This window comes from Cyprinus carpio, chromosome A22 (assembly GCF_018340385.1).
Source record: "Cyprinus carpio isolate SPL01 chromosome A22, ASM1834038v1, whole genome shotgun sequence".
In the NCBI taxonomy this organism is placed as follows: domain Eukaryota; kingdom Metazoa; phylum Chordata; class Actinopteri; order Cypriniformes; family Cyprinidae; genus Cyprinus; species Cyprinus carpio.
Window position 1 is genome coordinate 18,333,342 of NC_056593.1, and position 23,248 is coordinate 18,356,589.

General features: G+C 32.5%; 1 protein-coding gene across 1 annotated transcript; it reads right to left on the reverse strand.

Annotated features, from left to right (window-relative positions):
* Window positions 1-1,757: 1,757 nt before the first annotated feature.
* LOC109059916 (armadillo-like helical domain-containing protein 3) lies at window positions 1,758-22,525 on the reverse strand. The gene is made up of 26 exons (XM_019077087.2): window positions 22,390-22,525; window positions 21,894-22,010; window positions 20,000-20,056; window positions 19,757-19,903; window positions 19,556-19,663; window positions 19,381-19,473; window positions 18,897-18,971; window positions 18,714-18,800; window positions 18,477-18,533; window positions 18,354-18,397; window positions 18,215-18,275; window positions 17,979-18,025; window positions 16,899-16,974; window positions 16,665-16,758; window positions 10,871-10,972; window positions 10,363-10,421; window positions 10,219-10,284; window positions 9,829-9,898; window positions 9,691-9,751; window positions 9,513-9,601; window positions 8,217-8,299; window positions 7,973-8,099; window positions 7,818-7,893; window positions 6,649-6,727; window positions 4,717-4,833; window positions 1,758-3,514 (listed from the first exon to the last, which is right to left on the reverse strand). Exons 2-26 carry the CDS (start codon window positions 21,993-21,995, stop codon window positions 3,422-3,424), a joined length of 2,070 nt encoding a protein of 689 aa, XP_018932632.1. The 5' UTR covers window positions 21,996-22,010; window positions 22,390-22,525; the 3' UTR covers window positions 1,758-3,421.
* Window positions 22,526-23,248: the final 723 nt, after the last annotated feature.

The window sequence follows — 23,248 nt, forward strand, 5'->3', positions numbered from 1 at the left end:
AGTGGTTTTATTAAAATTACATATTATACATTTTTATTTCTATGTGGAATGTATTGTTGTTATTAATTTACCCTCAGGCCATCCAATATGTAGGTGAAAAACACGTTGTAAATAGAAACATTTGGAGCTCTCTCTACCCTGTAAAACACGCATTTGCAACTAGGTTTTTGTGTAGTTAATTTATCTAAATTAGTTTGAACTATCTTGAACACAGTGTCTACACCGGACGCGACAGTTATCATGTTGAACCGCAACAGCTAGTCTACACTGGCGACAAAGCGACCATTGAAAATCATTTGAAATTTGTCAGCACGTCATAAATAGAACGCAGCAGCAGTTTGGCAAGTCTGTTTGGCAAGTATTGACTAACAGCTCTCCTGTCCTCATGTTGAGAGAAATCAGGAGTGAGTTCAGAGGCATTGTGTGAACATGATGTTACTGTAGTTCTGGACTAAATGAGAACATGTATTTACTCATCTCACCTACACAAAAACAGACTCCGTATTCCTCAGAATGAATAAAAACAGGGTGACACAAACTCAGAATATGTTATATAATACAAATATCCTTTATATTTAATCCCATTTTATTAACCAATGTCTTTGCTGACCTCCAATGATCCAATTCAACTATATTTATAAGCAAAAAAAAAAAAAAAAACTTTAAATAAACAATTTTTTTTTTGTTGCTGAAGAGTGTTTTACTTTCTTGTCCTGCGTCCTATTCTTCATGCAATCCAGAATGGTTTGTTTGAGCTGTGCCCTCTACTTTACAGACGTGAGTTTACATTTCCTTCAATAATTCCTGAGGCTTATTCAATGGACCTTGATTTATGCAATGAGGCAGAGTCATGTGGATAAGAAAAGCCCTTCCCTAAACTGTTTCCACACAGTTGGAAGCATAGCAAAATGTCTTGGTATGCCGAAGCATTAAGATTTCCCTTCACTGGTAGTAATGGGCTGAGCCCAAAAACAGCCTCATATCCTCATCCACCAAACTCTACAGTTGGCACAACGCAGTTAGGCATGTATCATTCTCCTGGTGCCCGCCAAACTCAGACTCATCAATCCACTCCAGACTCGTCACTCCACAGAACAGGTTTCCACTGCTCCAGAGTCCAGTGGTGGTGCCTCAGCACTCGATGACTCCACTTTCTGATTTTACATGTTCTTCTTGCTTCGAGTTGCTGTCCCTAAACACTTCTGCTTTCCAAAAATGCTGCTTACAGCTGCCCGTTGAATATGTAGCAGAGATGAAATTTCATGAACTGTGAGACATTCTATCACAGCGCTACATTTGAATTCGCTGAGCTCTTCAAAACAAGCCATTTTATTCACGTCTGTAAATGCAGACTGCATGGCTAGATGCTTGATTTTATTCACCTGCGATTATGGGTCTGATCGAAACACATGGATTCAATAATTAAGACATGCGTCTCAATACATTTGTCCATATAGTTGCCACAACTTGCATTTAAGCAGATAATGTTATCTTTATATAGCATATGTCCTTCTGAAGGGTTAAGTAAAAGCTCTTACCTCTCTGCTACATGAACGTCTCCAACTTGGCCGGTCCCCTTAATGCAAGTTTAACTTACTAACTGCTTTTTTAGAAGTAAAAATAGTCAATGATAAAAAGTTAGAAGATGACTACAACTGTTAATGGCAAAAGTCACTACCGAGATGCCAGAGCATTGCTGAGACATTATAGGGTTAACACTGAAGTCTGTAACACAAACCAAGACACTGGCCATTATAGTGTGTGTTTTACAAAATAAGATTTAATAAGGAAACAAACACCCATAAATAAGAAATACTAAGACACAGAAAGCCAAATAGTCATTTAGAACCAAACCCAGAAAGAATTTACAAAGAATTTCTTTGAAATGTGTTTGTTTTATTCAGTTATCCTTCAAGTGTTGGTTTAAATTTCACTAATTATTAGTAGAACTGGTTTGGATTCTATAATGCCATCAATACAGACTAACACAGCGGGTTCTCTTCAGTGGTGCGTCTAATTAATACATTGCTTTAATTGTTTCTTTTTTACACTGCAGCTTTATATCTGTTCATGATACCACACTGAAACGTCTTGCAATACTTGGGAATACTGAGAGTGAAGAAAATGAAGAGAATGTCGGATTTTTTAAAAATGAATGCACTTATACCCAAGGGTAAATCTCATGAAAACAAACGGTCAAGAAATGTTCAGGTCACATATTAAAAGCTAAAGAAATTATATTTTGCATAAAAATAAAGCCTAACCATTTTTTAATGACAAGAAAATTCAATTCTCTTCTCAAGTTCTCATTACCGTAATAAATATATATCATTTAAATTCAAAATTGCAATTCTAATTATGCATTATAGTGTTATGTGTTACACTGGAATTATGTTTTTAATAAAAAAGGACAGATCCTCTAAGAATTTGAATTTGAGAGGAAATGTGCTGAAATGTTTTAGGAATACTAATATTTGCTTGCACTGTGATATAATTTTACACCCAAATTATCATTACCATAACATTCAAAAATGTATATAATATTCAAAATTGTATATAAATGGTATGTAAATGCTGTTTTTAATTAAAAAAAGACTAAATGTATTATTACTGCATTAAAGTAATGAGAATGAGTTTTTGGCGCATTAAGGTAATGAGAAGTCTAAGCAAATTTCACAAATTCTCATTACCGTAATACATAAAAAATTTACAATTGTAAGTATGCATTATGGTAGTATGTGTTAAACTGAATTTATGAAGTTTTTAATAATAAAAACAAAAACGTAAAATGATCATTAACGTATCACGGTAATGAGAGTGAGATATTTGGCGCATTATGGTAATGAGAATCTTGTATTACAATAATGCGAATTTGGAGAAAATGTGTTTGTCATGAAAATATATCAGAATGTAAATCTTAATGGCTTCATTTAATAAATGCAAATTATAATTTTCTTTCTTTCGAATATATGGTGAATTGTGACCCAGACATTTCTTTTTCAGCATCATGCAAATAGGATGTTTTGACTGCATTCACTCTGAATATAGAAAAGAACTGAAATCGGCGGTAATTCTGAGCGAGCACATTGGTTTTCATCCGTTATGGTACTAAGGCAATGAAGAATACGCAACAGAATCAACAGGAACAGCACTGGACTGTCAATAAAAGGAGAAAAAAAATCAGGAACCAAAAATACCGGGTATTTAGAATCAAAATTCACATTATGCAAAGGTGGCCCGATTGCTTTGTGAAGCCAATACGAGTCTGTTCTGAGCCCAACCAAACTCACACACTGCATCAGTATACAGCCTGAAGATCAAATCCAGTCCTGTCCGGTTCTAGATGGTCTGGTGTAACGTGGAGAAGCCTCAGATGTGGGGCGATGGATGTGTCAGTATGAAGGTCAAAGGTCCCGTTGTTTCAGGATATAGAGGAGAACTCCTTCAGCAGGACGTCCTGACTCATGGTACTCAGAGACACATTCTTCCTCACGTTCAGACTGATGGAGCGAACCTGCAAACACAAAACAAGAAAACAAACTCGTTTCCTGACGGCCACCATCATGAACGGAGAAGCGTGTGAAGCTGGTCATGAATTCACTTCACATTAAAACTGAATGAGTTCCTCAGGGCAGAGGGACTGAGCTCAGGAAAAGAAGAGTTGGGATGATACCAAGATATTCAGCTTCACAACACAACACAATAATCAGACAGCATTTAGATTGTTGAATTTGTCTGATATATTTGCATATCATGGAACAAGAATATATATATTAAAGCAATAATTGAAATAGACAAGAAATATGGTCAGATAATGTTCATGCAATAACTAACAGGTATCTATTATTAACTAAATGCATTTAATTTTTTAGGCTCATGTCTCACTTTTCCAAATATATTCTTCAAATATTCCACAACATAAATAGGGCTCTATGAAAGCAGTTTTATTTTTCTCCAAATTCACTGTTTTTCTTATTAGTTTTTCCAGATTTTGTTTCAATAATTTTAAAGGATGTCAAATCATCATAATAATTAATAGTTCATTGAAGTTTATATATATATATATATATTTATATATATTATTATATATTTATATATATATATTTTTTTTTTTTTTTCTCAGAAATTCTGTGTTGTCGGTTTAATTTTTTCTGGATTCTTTGTTTTGTGAATACAAACAATTAAAACAATGATTAAAAATGATGAATAAAATCAAATGAATTAATAAAACCTAACAATTAAATAATTAATTTTGAAAAATTTCGTTAATTTTTTTTGCAAAAAAAAGGTGCATAAAAAAGGTTTTAGGGGGGAAATAAACAAAAAATGGATTAAAATTTGTGCAATATTATGCAATATTCTTTATTCTAAAATAATGGTTTAATAAACTATTATTGTTATAATTGTTATTACTTTGAGAAGTACATTCTACTCTACAATTGTAACAGATTTCTGTCATAATTTCTGGTTCATGTTAAACCAATCTTTTGTTTTGGCGGGTTGTAGTGTTGACTCTCAGAGCAGTTTCATGTGTCCTCATACGGTGATTCTGCCAACCACCAAATTCTGTGATATTCTTCTTTGTACTGTAAATATCATTTTTACGACTGCATTCTGTGATTTCTGTGAACTTTCTGTTGTATTCTGTATCATGCAACCCAAAGTTTATGAAGCCAAAGGAAGGAAGTTTCTTGCCAAGCAGACTCAAAAGCTTACCAGCTCCTTGAAAAAGCCGGCCTCTCTGGGCTGCTCAGAGTAGCGCTCGAACTGATCCAGACCGTCCTGCAGCTTTAGGGTTAGTGTGTCGTAGTTTGACCGCACCACCTCCAGCACCTACAGGTCGGACAATGACATAAAACCCTGTTACAAATCCACTCACAATGAAAGACTGGCATATTATCTGTTTTATAATAATGGTCCACAGACATGTGGTTAATGTCTAACTGAACTACGGGGCTAGTGGAGAGATCACATGACATGAACCACTGCAGTCGGCACAAGCTCTCTGTTGATCAGCTGACCAAACAAGATTAGTAGTCGAATTTTTTATACTTTACACACATCTTATAATATTTAGCATATAATATTTGCTTCCTTGCAGTTGGTATACAGGGAGTTGGAAATGGACAAAACAACAACAACAAAGAAACTATCTAGAGCTGTTTGTCTCTTTATTAATGTTTTTTAGAGTCTCAAAATTTTGACTTTTAAATCATTACAATTTATTTACTTTAAAAATGTTACAGATAACTTAATTTGTCCCTAAAACACTGGATTTTTAAAATAAAATCAATTAAATGTAATGGTATTTTACTACATTTTAAATATTTAATTAAAATGATATGTAATGATATGTTTGAAATAATATTTAAATAATAACATTTTCTGTCATTTTACCTTGGAAAAATATTTTGGTAGCATTTTTCATAGATTATTTAAAATAATTTTAATTAAAACTAATGGTATTTTACTGCATTTCCATAAATATTTTATTAAAATGTAATAATATTTTTGAAACAATAATATTTAAATAATACTTTACGTCTTTATTTACCTTTATTTAACCTTGAACAAATATTTTTATATTTTCTTTTGATAGGTCTTTTATTTTATTTAGTCTTAAATAAAGTTAATGATATTTAATAAAATAATTTTCATTAAATTTAATTGTATTTTACTACATTACTACTTTAATAAATATTTTATTAGAATGTAATTATATTTTTTTAATAATATTTTTCAAATAATACATGAAATAATATTTACCATCATTTTACATTGGAAAAATATTTGGGTAGATTATTTTGTTAATTTGTTTTTTATTTGAATCAACCTGGATTTAAAAAAAAAAAAAATTTAATTAAATGCAAGGGTTTTTATATTTTAAATATTTTAGTAGAATGTAATGATGTTTTTGAAATTATAATACTCATATAATAATAATAATAATACAATTTTCTGTCATTTTACTTTGGAAAAAAAATTATTTTGGTAGCATTTTTAGTAGTTTTTTTTTGTAGATGTATTCAAATAGACTCCCAAAGTTAAATTCTGAAAGAATTCAGGAAGGATTAGACGCTCCTAGACCCCTCTCAAATTCCAATGGTCTCTCTTTGTTAGTACGTAACAATGCACTAAAGTTTGTTTTTACAATATGAGAGACAAATCAAAACTGCTTCCTGTGTCAATCATGGAAAGATATCATTTCAAAATAGCGTTCCCAAAACTACAAGCTGTTTGAGGTCACACTGTGGCAGTAATTTTAAATCGGAGAGCCAGAGAGGCTGGACAGAGGTCTGTTAGAGGTCCTGCGGGAGCATAAAAGAGACGAGAGCTCGGGACTGCGAGTGACAGCTGCCGTAACCATCTGTGAAACTGACCTCACTTCCAGCACACGCCATCATTACCCTACAGATCAAAGGCTGATTAAGCAACACCTGTGACCACAGACACCTGTGACCGTCCAAATCAACCACATATACTGTGCCTTGATTATTCAGGCTCCAAACCATTTCAAACTTTAAACGGTAGTGTTTGTGTTATTCATAAATTACAATATACTACAATGAGGCTAAAAGTTAAAGTTCTTTGCAGAAACCCATTAAAGTCTGTCAGAACAGTGCATCTGATGTGAATGTATTCAGTCACCTGATCTTCTGAGAGCTGTGAGATGTGGTTCACAGCAGCGTACGACTCAATCTTAGGGTTGAAGTGGTTAATAATTGCTCTGAAATGACAGAAAGAGGCAAAATGAGATATATTTCAAATGCTTCAGCGTGGGACCTGCATTGAAAACAGCCCAGGAGCCTCATAATAGAGGTCCTATGACACATCTGTGTGCAAATAAAAGGTGACGTTACAGAGAATTTTCAAAGGTGTGGTTCTTCTCATTATTCTACTGTAATGCTCTGCATTATGCATGCTTCAGAAAAACAGCACTGGACTTCTTTTGTGCAGCACAAACACATGGTGACATCTCTGAAAGCCCAGAGAATGAGTCCACATTACCTCAGAGTCTAAAATCAATAATTAATTCACCATGCCCTCGCACACAAACCAAAATAAAGACTAAAATACAAATTTGACCAAAGCTATCCAGTGTTAGTCATAGACTTCAACTAAAACAACACAAGCTATGATTACAACCTTCCACGATTTCACCCATCTTTACAACATAACTTGCATGTAAATAAAAGTACATTACATAAATAGACTATATAATGTCTATGTATTATTTAGTATTATTTGTATTATTAGTATTTGGCTTTTTAGACATGTTTTGCCTTTTGTCTATTTATCTATCTGTCTATCTATACAAAATACAGAATCAAAGGAAACAACAAATCAAAACCAAAATTAACAAACAAAAACAAATCAAATCAAAGAAAAAAGCAGAGAAAAAATTGTATAAACAAAAAATAAATTAATAAAAAACAAGGACAAAAAACAAAACAGAGGCAAAACATAAAACAGCAACAAAAAAAGAAAAATAATAATAATAAAACATAAGAACAAAATAAAAGCAAAAGGAAAAAAATAAAAAGAATTAAAAAACAAAAATAAACCAATTAAAAATATAGAACAAAATACAAAGAAAAAAAAATTACAATTTCATATATAACATGAAATGAAAAATGAAAGCACATTATATAAATAATCTATATATTTAATATTATTTTTATTATTACATTTTAATATTTATAGAAATATTTTATGCCTTTTATAGATAGAACTTTAAGTATTTTAAAATCATTATAAATCCTGTCGCTATGTATTGTGAAGGCGATCTGAATGAAGGGGAATGTGAGCGTTCTGACCTGACGTTGACGAGAGCGTGGGTGACTTTACTAGCAGGGTCCTTCCAGGGGCCTGCGTTGGTCGAGACTCGCAGCACTGCGGCATCATGAAGATCAGGTCAGTGCTTTAGTGATGATGGAGAAAAATAAACACGCATGCAGCTCGGGTGACTTACCCATGCAGTAGAGGTTATCAAACACCTGATGCATGCGTATAATCTCGTAATAGAGCTCGTCGTAACTGCTGGGCGTGGGCAGAAACGTGTCTCCGTATGTGATGAACATGTTAAAGAGGTTCACCACCTAAAGCAGACAAAAACAGGTCAAGCAAAGGGGAGAAATGGACAGTGTGAAACGTAAAGCCCAATCTGTACTTAAAAACATGACAAACTGCTGCTGCTCACAGCGAGTGTGATTTACCTGAAGAGCCAGCTGGAAGATATTGTGCTTTGCCAGAAGGATGGTCTCATTAGACAGCAGGAACTTCAGAAGGTTAATGAGAGCTGCAAAACACAATCAGTACAGCCATCTGACGCCATCTGATCAAACTGATTATTTCACACAAAAATAATCACGTTTTGATCTGTGACTGACAGAGTTGAAAAATAATCACGTTAAACAAAAACAACTCACAAAAATAATCACGGTTTGATCTGTGACTGACAGAGTTGCATTTTTTTATGGTTATTAACAAAAACAACTCAGAAAAAAAGAGGAAGAAAAAAAACCACAAAGTAACACACTTACACGTACTTTCTATTTATTTATTTATAGTTATATAAAAAAATAAAAAAAATAAATACGTCTTTATATAATGTATTTATATATTTTATATTTATATAAGAAAGTTATATTTACCTAAATACATAGAAAGTACAAAAACAAAACAAAAAAACAAACAAACGAACGAACAAAAAAAAACGAAAGCAAAAAAAAAAAACGAAAAAGAAAACAAAAACAAAAGTGAATAAAAATCACAGAAAAACAAAAAATACAATAAATTAAAATAAATCAAAAACAAAAGAACAAAAAAAAAATAAAACAAAGGAAAAAACAAGGGGAAAAAACAAGAAAAGAAATCAAAACCAAAAGTGAATAAAAATATTTGTAAAAAATAAATATAAAAAATAAAATAAAAAAATAAATAAATAATGACAAGAACAAAAACATCTAAAGAAAAAAAGAACAAGAAAAAAAAAAGAACAAAAACAAATGCCAAGGAGGAAAAAAAGCAAAAAAAAAAATTAATGAAAAGAACAAAAACATCTAAAAAAATAAACAGCAAAGAAAAAAATCAAATAAACAAAAAAAATAAAACAAATCAAAAAATAAACAAAAAATAAATAAAATCAAGAACAAAAACAAATAAAACACAAATGAAAAAACAAAAGCAAAGAAAAACCAAAAAAAAAGTTACGAAAAACAAACAAACAAAAAATAATTTAAAAAAACTACATTTACATTTATTCATTTAGCAGACACTTTTATCAAAGCAACTTCAAAAAAAGGGGACAATAGAAGCAATCAAACCAACAAAAGAGTAAAACTACATAGTATTATATACATTATATATTTACTATATGTAAAACAAAAGCAAAATAAATAGCAAACCAAAAAAGACAAAAACTGAAAGCAAAGCAAAAAAAACAAAAACAAAGCAGAATCACACAGAGTGCCTGGCTGTGTTTGCTCAGACACACACTGTGAAGATCATACCTGACCAGAGTTCTCTCCACGTGTAGTGCATCCTAACTCTGCACTTCTTCTGGTAGCAGATCAGTTTGTGAATTATCTGAATGCAGCGCCTAAAATAAACCACTTAATTAATTCTCACCATATCCACATTTATCCGAGCGTCGCAGTATTTAAAACAGCATATTAAAAGGAAACTCACACATAGAGATCCATAGGAAACTCCTTCATCATATGAGTAATGGTGAACTCAACCATCAGATCTGCAAAGACAAAATAACTCACATAAATGATAAAGCCATTCACACGATGAATCCCTCATTCTGAGCACAAAACTCACCCAGAACTGCACAAACTAGAGGCCGAGAGGGGATGTTCTTATCCGCCGCTTTCTTTCGATGTCTCATGGGCTGAAATACATGAGTGTCAGTAAGAGAAGTGACAACACTGGACTTTCATTGCATGGACTTCATGTTTGGATGAACTATCCCTTTGAGTCTGGCTAAGGTTGATTTCAGTCAGAAGAACACAAATGATCCTGCTTTCACGTGGAGAGACGGAGGCTAGATAACTGGATTTACTGCAGCAGGTAAGGTCTGGGACGTCCCATTTCCTAATGGATTGGCTGTATCATGCGGCCAGGCAGTTTGCTGCTTTGTATGCCAGAAACATCGTCTTCATTTGGATTCTGCCATTTACAGACAACTGAGACCCGAGCAGAGACTCTTACCATTCTGTGCAAGTTGACCCTGAAGTTCATGTTATCATCGTGGAGGAAGGCGTCGGCATACTGGTCCTGTTAAATGGACAGTGAGAGGACAAACGGTCAAAGAGCGAACAAAAAAACCAAAAAAAATTACCCACAATGCATTACCTCGGCTATGCAGGTCAGAATGATGAGGCACAGCCTGGCACTGTTGAGTCTGTGTTCATCTGAAAATACACAGAGGAAAACTACTGTAAAGATGTGCACAAAAGACTGGCTTAAAACTAAAAGAAATAAATGGCTCCGTTCCAAATTCTAGTGAGCTCCCTACTTAGGCAGCATTTTAAGACACTAAGTGCTTCAGCACAAAAGCTTTTCCAAAATATAGATAAGGTTGTGCTGCCTTCTATTAAACATTATTTGCAAAAATTAAAGAGTGCATGTATCTTTTGTAAAGAACACAATCCCATAATGCATTGCAACAAACGCAAAAATCCAAAATGGTTGGACGAAGCAGAAAAATTGACTATTTTAGCTAAAATGTGTGTCTTTCATGCTTTTATGCGAGTTTGGACGCTGCCTTAGAAGGCAGCTGCCTAGTTAGGCCATAGACAGCAAGGAAGCTCACTAGATTTTGGGAAGCACAGACTAGACTAGAGAAACAGTGATATCTTGCCTTTGGTGTCCTGCATTACGATGGAGGAATATTTGAGGAAGGTTATAAGAAGATTACTCGTCTGCAAGTTTGGGTCCAGGGGAAGCTCGGGATTATTCATCACTGCAAGGAGAGAATGAAAGAAAGGTGAATCATTTCTGAAAATGATCATTCGCCCCAATTTGTGTACCTATACTACACACTAAAAGTATATACTTCATATTGAGAAAGTCCACACTTAAGACTTATATGTTTTTTTTAAAGTACTATAATCTTGCATAATGTTTAGGATTGATAACACAAGGTAAAGTTCCATTCATAGTAAGAATGATAACTATGATTTTAGCGTCAATGCATGCTACTATTCTGTTTTGTCGTTTGCTGCTGTAGATGCTCATGGTCTGTAAAGCCGGGTTGATTCTGATTGGCTGTCAGTGTTTTTATTGTTTATCAGCTGGGAAAAAACAATCCCTTCTGAAAGTGATTCCAATGACACTGTTCTGCGTCATTATCATTATAGCAGTGTTGTGGACGTTGCCATTCTTATAGAATTAGAACAATGATTAAAACATTACAGTTTTTGTTAAATTAAAATGATTATTAAAATGTTATAGTTTTTGTTAAATTTGAACATTATTAAAATATTATAGTTATTGTTAAATTAGAATGAATATTAAAAGATTATAGTTATCGTTAAATTAGATCAGTTAATAAAATGTTAGTTTTTGTTAAATTAGAACGATTATTAAAATGTTATAGCTTTTGTTAAATTTTAACGTTTATTAAAATGTTAATTTTTGTTACATTTTAACATTATTAAAATATTATAGTTTTTGTTAAATTAGATCAATTATTAAAATGTTAGTTTTTGTTAAATTAGAACGATTATTAAAATGTTATATTTTTTTAAATTTTAACGATTATTAAAATGTAACAGTTTTTGTTAAATTTTAACATTATTAAAATATTATAGTTATTGTTAAATTAGATCAATTATTAAAATGTTAGTTTTTGTTAAATTAGAACGATTATTAAAATGTTATAGCTTTTGTTAAATTTTAACATTATTAAAATATTATAGTTATTGTTAAATTAGAACGAATATTAAAAGATTATAGTTATTGTTAAATTAGATCAATTATTAAAATGTTAGTTTTTGTTAAATTAGAACAATTATTAAAATATTATAGTTTTTGTTAAATTTTAACGATTATTAAAATGTTACAGTTTTTGTTAAATTTTAACATTATTAAAATATTATAGTTATTGTTAAATAAGAACGAATATGAAAAGATTATAGTTACTGTTAAATTAGATCAATTTTTAAAATGTTAGTTTTTGTTAAATTAGAACGATTATTAAAATGTTACAGTTTTTTTTTTTTACGATTATTAAAACGTTATAGTTATTGTTAAATTAGAACAAATATTAAAAGATTATAGTTACTGTTAAATTAGATCAATTATTAAAATGTTAGTTTTTGTTAAATTAGAACGATTATTAAAATGTTATAGTTTTTGTTACATTTTAACGCTTATTAAAACATTATAGTTATTGTTAAATTAGAACGAATATTAAAAGATTATAGTTATTGTTAAATTAGATTTAATATTAAAATGTTAGTTTTTGTTAAATTAGGACGATTGTCAGAACATTATAGTTTTCGTTCAATTTGAACGATTATTAAAATGTTATAGTTATTGTTAAATTAGAACGAATATTACAAAATTATAGTTAGTGTAAAATTAGAACAATTATTAAAATGTTAGTTTTTGTAACATTAGGACGATTATTAAATACAATAACAAATGTAGATTCTACATCGTCTAATACTTCAGTTTTATCCATCAACTGCAGTGCTTTACAACTATAGTACAGGAAGAGCTAAATAAACTTATCACTGCATCTAAACCAACAAGATGTTTATTAGATCCTGTACCCACTAAATTACTGAAAGAGTTGTTACCTGTAGCAGAAGAACCGCTTCTCAATGTTATTAACTCGTCGTTATCTTTAGGTCACGTCCCAAAACCATTCAAGCTGGCGGTTATTAAGCCTCTTATTAAGAAACCACAACTAGATCCTAGTGAACTGGCAAATTACAGACCCATTTCAAATCTTCAGTTTATGTCTAAAATTTTAGAAAAAGTTGCGTCTACTCAATTGTGCTCTTTCCTGCAAAAAAATGATCTCTATGAAGAATTTCAGTCAGGTTTCAGGCCCCATCATAGCACAGAAACTGTACTTGTCAAAGAGAAGGTCATATGGGTTTTTGAAAAAAAAATCTCTTTTGCAGTTTATAACGTAGCTATCCTTAAATGAAAACAATCTGCAAAATTGTTAATCAAAAGAGTGCATGATAAATAAAGATATTGTCTCTCAAAAGAGAGTCGGTTCTGAATCGCCTTAATAAGTCGTTATATGTTTGAATCTTTTGCCTGTTACGGGTATACGACATTAAGTAACACATTTGCATAATCCCTGCCTGCCCTCGAAACACGAACAGAGTCTGACCTGCCCACAAATACTTTCACTAGTTAGTTTGTTTACATGATGTTGAGAAGATGCTGTGTTCAGGGATACCACAGAATACAATTCAAAGCTTTTGTTGTGTGAATGTCATTTTACCAAGGACTGATTCTCTAATCAAGTCTTTTATCTTCGTTGGCTTCGTTCTAATCTTATTAATTTGGACTAACAAGCTCTCTAAACCACAACCTGTAAGTATGATTGATACGTTCAATTTTCAATTGAGTGCTCAAAAAAGTTTTTGTGCTAATATGTGATGTATACCTAGTGCAGCTTTAGGTTTCCAGGTGAAGCACAGTCTTACTGAAGTAGTTCTGATAATTTGCTGTGAACCTACTATTGCCTAAGAATGTGTTGATTATTGTATACTGATGTTGTTCTAATGACTTCGTTTAATAATTAAAGAATGTAGTGTAGCACACAGACTTTATAATCATTGTGTTTATTGTTCTGCACTGGCAGTTACAGGGTTAATGCGGGAGAGATGAGTGATTTCGGCTGGTGCTCCTGTGATACTGTTATGCGTTCTGATTAAAAGTTAAGACAGAGCATCTTTTGTCTGTCGTTCTTCAAACATTACAGTAGACATATTTTGGTTTATAAACTGTATTGTTTAATCAGTTAGTCATATTAGCACTCGGCTAACGTTTTCACCAAGTGTTCACAGTTTAGCAGCTAAACTTTAGCTGTGGGCACGATTCAAGTGTTTTTGTATTTTATGTCATTATAAGAACGGATTGACTATATTATTGTTTTATGTAAAGGTGCTTTGTCAATGGTAGCACTGGCTAACTGGCTCAAGGACTCCTCTCTGTGCCAATCATAACAGGCTTGTCCAGCTGACCAATCAGAGCAGAGTAGGCTTGAGGAAGGGAGGGGTTTGCTCCGAACTTGCTTGGAATGAATCGTTTCGAAATCATTGGCAAATGACTCTAATATTAAATGTATATTTTGAAAAAATTACAATGTTTTCTGACCTAAGATGCATTTAAACCTGATGTAGGGTACTCCAACACAATATTAGGACACTTTAAAATACCATATGACCTGCCCTTTAAAATTACAAATGACTTGCTTCTTGCGTCAGTCCAAGGCTGCATCTCATTGCTAGTTTTACTTGATCTTAGTGCTGCGTTCGACACCATAGATCACGTCATACTCATAGATAGATTACAAAACTATACAGGTATCCAAGGGCAGGCTTTAAGATGGTTTAGATCCTACCTGTCCGATCGCTACCACTTTGTTTATTTAAATGGGGAGTCATCTCATTTATCACCAGTAAAATATGGAGTGCCACAAGGATCTGTCCTAGGTCCTCTGCTATTTTCAATATACATGTTGCCCCTTGGTAATATCATTAGAAAATACGGGATTAGTTTCCACTGTTATGCTGATGATACTCAACTATATATCTCAACAAGACCAGGTGAAACTTCAAAATTATCTAAGCTAACAGAGTGTGTTAAAAATGTAAAAGATTGGATGACCAATAATTTTCTCCTATTAAATTCAGATAAGACAGAGATATTACTTATTGGACCAGAAAACATTACACAGAATCTCGTAGATTACAATTTGCAACTAGACGGATGTACTGTTACTTCCTCTACTGTAAAAAATCTGGGTGTTATATTAGACAGTAAGTTGTCTTTTGAAAATCATATTTGCCATGTTACAAAACACAGCATTCTTTCCATCTTTAGAAACATTGCCAAGCTACGAAACATGTTACCTGTTTCCGATGCAGAAAAGCTAGTTCATGCATTCATGACCTCTAGACTGGACTATTGTAATGCACTTCTAGCTGCTTGTCCTGCATCCTCAATAAACAAGTTACAGGAAGTCCAAAATGCAGCTACTAGAGAAGAGATGATGCCAACCCCTCAGAGGACCTCAGATCATGCCAACCTTGAAACAACATACAGAACTACCAAATTTTGCTATAAGTTTGATTGTCTCATATAATAATTGCTGTTAATAGTGTTAATCGTCTGTTTGTTTATGTCTTTAATTGATTTTTCCATACATTTCTGCCATATGCACATGAACTGACAGTCATCACTGATAAGCTACTACTAAATATTGTAGAAACTTAATTTTCAGTAAAGTTGCTTTGCAACGATTTGTATCATAAAAAGCGCTATACAGATAAACCTGAATTAAATTGAATTGGATTATTAGAACATTATAGTTTTTGTAAAATTTTAATGATTATTAAAATGTTACTATTAAATTAAACCAAATTATTAAAACATTACAGTTATTGTTAAATTAGAACTATTGTTAAACGTTAGTTTTTGTTAAATTAGACCAGTTATTAGAACATTATAGTTTTTGTTATATTTCAGAATCAAAATCAGAAAGAGCTTTATTGACAAGTATGTCTGCACATACAAGGAATTTGTTCTGGCGACAGAAGCTTGCAGTACAGAGACAGCAACACACAGATAATAAGAAATAAAAATATGTGAATAAAACACATACAAATATGTGTGTGTGTGTGTGTGTGTGTGTGTGTGTGTGTACAGTTGTGGTATATAGATGGAATAGAATAGAAATTACAAGGAATGGAATAAGATGTACTGTAGTATTAAGTAAACAAAAGTGGTATTGCAGGTATTTCTTTTTTGTTTTATTGTAGGGTAGGGGAGTTTATTTGTTTGTTGTTGTTGATTGAATGTTTTTTATTTATTTTTATTTTTTTTTATGAATGATTATGATTATTATTATATTATTATCGTTATTGTTATTTTCCTTGTTGTTTACAGGCTTTAACTCTAAGGTAAGTAAGTATATTGTGAATGTTTCTGGACCAAGTAATCCATGTCATCCTGAATATAGATGATTGAGCCACATCCACCACAGGAGCTTCAGTCTGCCACATCGGAGTGGATTTAATATTTCACACAGCTAATAGATATCAAGTTTACAAAAGGTTGCAATGCAAAAAGCAGCATAAAAGTTGCACGTGTTTTAGAGGCAAATGTAAGTGTGGAGTCAAGCTTAAGGAAGCCAGGTGTCGGCTCTACTACAACACACTGAAAGTACGATTCAGAGGGACAACAGCTGTTAAAAAAGCTCAAAGTGTTTCATTATTTAAACAACCCTCACTTCTGGTTACTGCACTGACCACTTAATAGTAGTTAGTTCTATAGAAACAGCCGCTGAATGTATTCGATTCAAATACGGTGCATCGAGACTTCTACTTTTGTGTTCTGCAGAAGAAAGAGGGTCCTGTGGGTTTGACATGAGGGTGAGTGAGTGATATTTTAACACAACTCACTGTCCAGAGAGGGCGGTGTGGTGCTCAGCGGGGTCGTAGGAGAGGCTGGGACAGGTGTAGCCGGGGTTGTTGCCATGTCGATCTCCGGATGGCTCTGTGATTCACAAGTACAGATGTGAAGATAAACCATAAGCCTCAATGTATAGATAGCACAGGCCTAATGATAAAAGCACTGGAACATGCAAGGGTAACATTAAGTCAATGCACAAAGAAAAATAATTTTGCAGTGCTGACCTGTGCAAGAACCGTGATGAAGTTTCTGTTGAGATGTACAGCCTCATACAGAGCGAGCAGGATGGCTTCATTAGTCCTAAAGGACAGTAAAGTCATAATGTAGAGCATTTGATTTAATAATACAAGAATGGAAATTTCAATATTTGACGACTGCTATCATGTACTGGAGACTTATGGGGCTGATCTGATCTTCAAATATGAACATGCAACTTCTGTTCAAAAGTTCACTTTTTTTTTTAAGAAATTAGCACTTTTATTCAGTAAGGTTACATTAAATTGGCCACAAGTGACAGTAATTGCCTTTATGTTGTTACAAAGGATTTCAGTTTCAAATAAATCCTGTTCTTTTGAATTTTATATTTATCAAAGAATCCTGAAAAAAATGTGTCACAGTTTCCGTCAACATTGATATCAATAAGTACCATTATTAAAAACAGAGCACCAATAATAATTGAGCAGAAAATCAGCATATTAGAATGATTTCTGAAGGATCAATTCTGAAGGATTTAGAACATATTACAAGAGAAAACGCTTATTTTAAATTGCAATAATAATTGTGTTATTAGTGTTTTTACGGTATTGTGAAATAAATGCATCCTTGATGAGCAGAAGAGATTTTCAAAAACATTTAAAAAACAAATCTTACTGACCCCAAACTTTTGAACATTAGCGTTAAATTTCATTTTCTCTACACAAATAATTTCTACATAAAATTTGTTATTTTTTCTTTTGATTTTATGCTTAACAACATTAAATTTCTGAGCCATCAAGTGAAATTAAAGACTGGATTTATGGCTGCTGAAAATTCAGGAAATAAAATAAAATATATTTAAATAGAAAACAGTTATTTGAAATCGTAATAATATTTCAAAATATTAAAATGTTTACAGTATTTTTCATCAGATAAATGCAGCCTTTGTGAACAGAAGAGACTTCTTTTAATAACATTTTTAAAATTCTTTCCGACCCCAAACTATTATACGGTCGGTGTATTTGTTTTTTGTTTGTAGTTTTTTTATAAATGCAATTTTGGTGATTTGTGTTCACTGACTAAAATAAAATATTTTAGTTTTTGCTTACTGTACTGACAGCTTCTCATCTGCATCAGCGATAAACATACTGCCCACCTGCAGACAAAAGCATTATTATTATAAATCTGTAGTTGTGAAGTCATTTTCATTGTATGGAAAAGAGCAGCATGAACATTCTGCGAAATTTCTCTTTTTGTGCTCCACAGAAACAAAAAGTCAAGCAGGTTTGATAAGAAATGAATAAATGAGGACACAATTTTCATTTAGAGTGGAAATGTTTTATACCATGCTGGTAAGGGTGGAAAAAAAGCCTCCCTGGTTTTCTTCTTCTTTGTCTTTATACTGCCTGTGCAAATCAGAAGGAACACATGAAATCTTCACACAGATGTTTCTCAAAAACAAAACAACAAAGATTGCAGGTTACCTATTGTACTCTGTAAGTGCGTGGTGGATGACCATTCCCATGCCCTGTGAAAAGATCAACTACATTAGACCTCCATGTGACTCAATAATACCTTGAATTTCAAGAATCTCCCTAATCACTCACATCCAGGGTCGGCTCGTCGTCCACTATTGACAGTTTCACAATGTAAGGATTCACAGACTACAATTAACAGAGGAAGCAATGAATCTCACAGAGGTGGTACAAACAAAGCTGTATAACTAGCACTGCTAGAATGACGTATTATATTAGTACAAACATCAATGTGCTTATTTTGCATTTATAAATAGTGAGTTCTGAGTAGATCTTGTGTAAAATAAACATGCATTACTGTGCATTTACCTCGTACTTCCTGTAGTTGACCAGCAGAGCTAATAGTACCACAGCATCATATCCATGCTGCGCTCGACTGGAAACATCAGAAAGAATCTGGACAAAAAGAGGCGAATGAAATGGACCACATTATAATGCACTGGTAAGACTGAAAAATTCACGCCACACATGACACACCAATCACAGTGTTACCTGCAGAATGGCCTCAAATATACTGTTGATCATCACATACTCCAGAATGGTGTTCTGACTAATATTATCTGTCACCTGGAATTAAAGAAAACACATTATAACCATATCTGAAAATATCAGAAATAAACATAGCATTACATAACTGTTTGGACTCTCATTCTGACGGCACCCATTCACTGCAGAGCATCCATTGCTGAGACACTGATCTAATGCTACATTTCTCCAAATCTGAGAAACCAATTCATCTAGATCTTGTTTGGCCTGAAGGTGAGTGAACTGTCAGCGCATTTTCATTTTTGGATGAACTATTCCTTCATGTTTTGTTGCTATAGTTCATATTTTAACGTCTATTTTTGGTGTAATTCCTTGCCCCATTGACTTCCATTGTAAATGGACGGATTTTTGCTTTCTTTAACCAACTAAAATGAAAATAAAAAGAAAGTGACCAGATTTTTAATAAAGAGTGTAGAAGAATGGATCTTACAGTGACCAGACACAGCAGGAGTTTCAGACACAAACTCTTCAGACTCTCGGATCCATCTCCGCACAGCAGACTGTCCAGGCTCTCCATCAGCTCCTGTGCGCACAATTACATCACAACTCAAACCTGCATTCAATAAAAACGTCCCGATCACGTGTGCGCAGCACAAACGACCGACCTTCATTCGGAGCTCAGCTTTGTCGAAGCCCATCAGCATGTTGATGATGTCAAAGCCTGTGGCAGATTTGTTCTTCTGGTGAACTCCTCTAAACAGCGCACAAAGAGTCTACAGAAACAGACATCACCAATTATTTGCAGCATGATTTGATTATGTGAATCATGAGGATGTTCTTTATGAATGCAGTAGGTATGATTTTACCTGAAGTGCATTGACTACTTTGATCTGGTGCTCTTCACCCAGAGCCTGAACGCAGTGATGGAACAAACTGTTGATGTTGTCTTTGATTTTCATGACTTCGTCCCCGTCCAGAGACTCCAGCTTCCCCTCCAGATACTCCAGATTGACCTGCTCAGAACACAGAGAAAGATCAGCAGCATTGCCCACTTACTCATTAAACAGCTCCACAGAAATTACTCCAGGACAAAAAGCACTGCCACCAACCTTCATCAGAAACAGCTCATCCCAGAAGCGAGGATTGTTCTTGGTAGGGTCCTCCTTCTGATGGGAAAGAGCAAAAATAATAAAAGTGTTTAAAAACTAAATCTGCAGAAACATTACATTTAAAAACACTTCCATACGAGATCTTGTAATAATGTCTAGGGCTGCAACAACTGATCGGCAATGAAAATAAATGACATTCATTGATAATTAGCAATTAATATATTAGTTTTAGTGCCGTGCAATGAAAAAACTGTCCAGTCACGTCACTTTACAGCAGTGAATAAATAATATAATAAACCATATAATAAACACTGCTCTATATGGAAGCCCATGATTTAAAAAATAATACAATTCTGCACAATTATGAGATGCAAACTCTGAATTTTGAACTCAAATAGTTTATATCTTGCAATTCTGAGTTTACATCTGAGGAAGAAATCAGAACTGTGAAATAAAACATTCATATCTAGTTTACACTCTACATTTCTTTTTCTTGGTTTCTGCCATGGAATAAAAACTAAAGGATGAGTGCGATATTTAATCTCACACTCTTTTTTTGAGTTGCAAGTTTTCAAACCTTGCAATTCAGTCTTTATATCAGCATTTTTTTAAATGTAATGTTTATTATTTATTCATCTTTGTCCATAATGTACAGCATAGTCTTTATAGTGTATGTAAGTCTTAGGTCACTGGTATTTTACAAACAAAAAAATGGTTTTAAGTCAGTTTTTACAAGGTTACAAGAAACTTTCTTGCAAAGATATCTGAAAAACTAGTGCAAACTATTCTTTTGTTGTTGACTTTTGCACAGTACTGTACATACAATTAATATATACAGTACAGGTCAAAAGTTTGGAAACATTACTATTTTTAATGTTTTTGAAAGAAGTTTCTTCTGCTCATCAAGCCTGCATTTATTTGATCAAAAATACAGAAAAATATATGTAATATTTTGATATATTATTACAATTTAAAATAATTGTTTTTAAATTTATTATACTTTAAATTATCATTTATTTCTGTGATGCAAAGCTGAATTTTTAGGATCATTATCACATGATCCTTTAGAAATCATTCTAATATGATGATTCATTATCAAAGTTGGAAACAGTTCTGCTGCTTAATATTTTTTCAGAACATGTGATACTTTTTTAGGATACTTTGATGAATAAAAAGTAAAAAAAAAAAAAAAAAAAAAAGCTATGTTTTTAAAATATAAATATTTTGTAATAACAATATACACTACTGGTCAGTAATTTGGGGTCAGTAATTTTTTTCTTTCTTTTTTTTTTAATAAAATCAATACTTTTATTCAGCAAGGATGTGTTAAATTGATAAAAAGTAACAGTAAAGAAAATATATTATTAGAATATATATTATTAAATTTTTTTTTTTATTTTGAATAAATGCAGTTCTTTTTTAACCTTTTATTCATCAAATATATTAGACAGCAGAACTGTTTCCAACACTCATAATAAATCAGAATATTAGAATGATTTCTAAATGATCATGTGATAGACTGGATGTTACATGTGATACTGAAGGCTGGAGTAATGATGCTGAAAATTCAGCTTTGCATCACAGGAATAAATTATTTTTTTTTAAGTATATTCAAATAGAAAACTATTATTTTAAGTTGTAATAATATTTCACAATATTACTGTTTTTTCTGTATTTTTGATCAAATAAATGCAGGCTTGATGAGCATAAGAGACTTCTTTCAAAAACATTAAAAATAGTAATGTTTCCAAACTTTTGACCTGTACTGTACATATATGAAATCTTGATTTTTAAATATCTGATTCATCAAAGCAATAAGCGACAGATTAACAGTTAGTTGCAGCCCAGATGCTATCACACTAAGTGCATCAGGAAAACCCAGACACTGACTTACTGCAAATATCTCATCATACATCAGCACCACCTTCTCCTTCAGAGGCTTCTTGGAAGAGGATGTTCTCCTCAGCAGACCTGCTTTCTTCTCAGTCTGGGCCATGGCTTACAAACACGACTGCAGACACACGTTAATATGACAGTAATGCTCCCCTGACACAGTTCATGCACACAGTCTGCTCGTGTTTACATGCGCGTGTGTGACAGCTTAGCTTTAGCATGTAGCTTCCTAACATCATCATACACAGCAGAAACTCTCTTGACAGGTCGGTTAGGATCAGTGGCATTATTAAGAGGCACGCATTTAATCAAAACTAATGATAGTTCAACACAGTCTCTATTCGGGACACTGATCAAAGCTGAACTGTTTGGCTCCCTCGTATCATTTATAACAAAATAAACATGCTTTCCATTCTATCGGTTACTTTACAATCAGACACGATTTTTAACTCAGAATCGATTAGTTTGAATTAATGAATTCAATAACGTGTTCATACCCGAATAAACGAATCACTGTTTTTGTACCATTTCTCTTCCAGCTGAACAGATGGATTTCTCTCGCCTGACTTCCGGTGGGAGCGGAAACCCCGCCCATGTGTTTACATCACGTCCGCTAGCCATGCTGAATAGACACATAATAGACTTATCTATGTATAATATGCTCATAATAATAAACAACGTTGTCAAATCATGTGTTTTATTAGTAGTTTATAGTATAAATCATCTAATAATGTTATTATTGTTCTAAATACAGGTCAGTTATGTTGATATGTGTGTCATATAATCAGCTCATATAAATAATCATGTGTTGTGTCGACAGTGCAGACAGGCAACTTCAAAAATCACTTCTTTATGTAAGTGCTATTAGTGTAGATGTGTATTATATAGAAATAAATCTGACATTTACTGTATTATTTATTTTCATTTTTATTCATTATAAATGTTATTAAAATATTTAAAAACAGCTTTCTTAGATAGTTCTCAGATAGTTTATGATACAGATACTATTTAATATCATAATGAAATTCTTGATTATTGGTAAGACATTCCTCTTCCCTTCATAGACACTCTTCATTTTTTTAAATCAATTTTAGATTTTATTAAAATATAAAAAGCTGCTTTCTTTAAAAAAAAATAAAATAAAAATGAAATGAATGAAAAAAAGCAGTTTTTATTTTATATATTGAATTCTATATTTTATGGTGCCTGTAAATGATCATAGTATTTAAGATCATATAATTCTTGATTAATGATGAGAGATCCATCTTCCCTTCATAGAAAGACTCTTTATATATATATATATATATATATATATATATATATATATATATATATATATATATATATATATATATA

Bases quoted from the DNA above. Each gene is read 5' to 3' on its own strand.
- LOC109059916 (XM_019077087.2), bottom strand. From the start codon at position 21,995: ATGGCCCAGACTGAGAAGAAAGCAGGTCTGCTGAGGAGAACATCCTCT. The intron at 10,285-10,362 runs GTAATGCATTGT...TCCATTTAACAG, and splicing joins TTCTGACCTGCATAGCCGAG to GACCAGTATGCCGACGCCTT. The intron at 8,300-9,512 runs GTATGATCTTCA...TGTGTTTTGCAG, and splicing joins GTGGAGAGAACTCTGGTCAG to CTCTCATTAACCTTCTGAAG.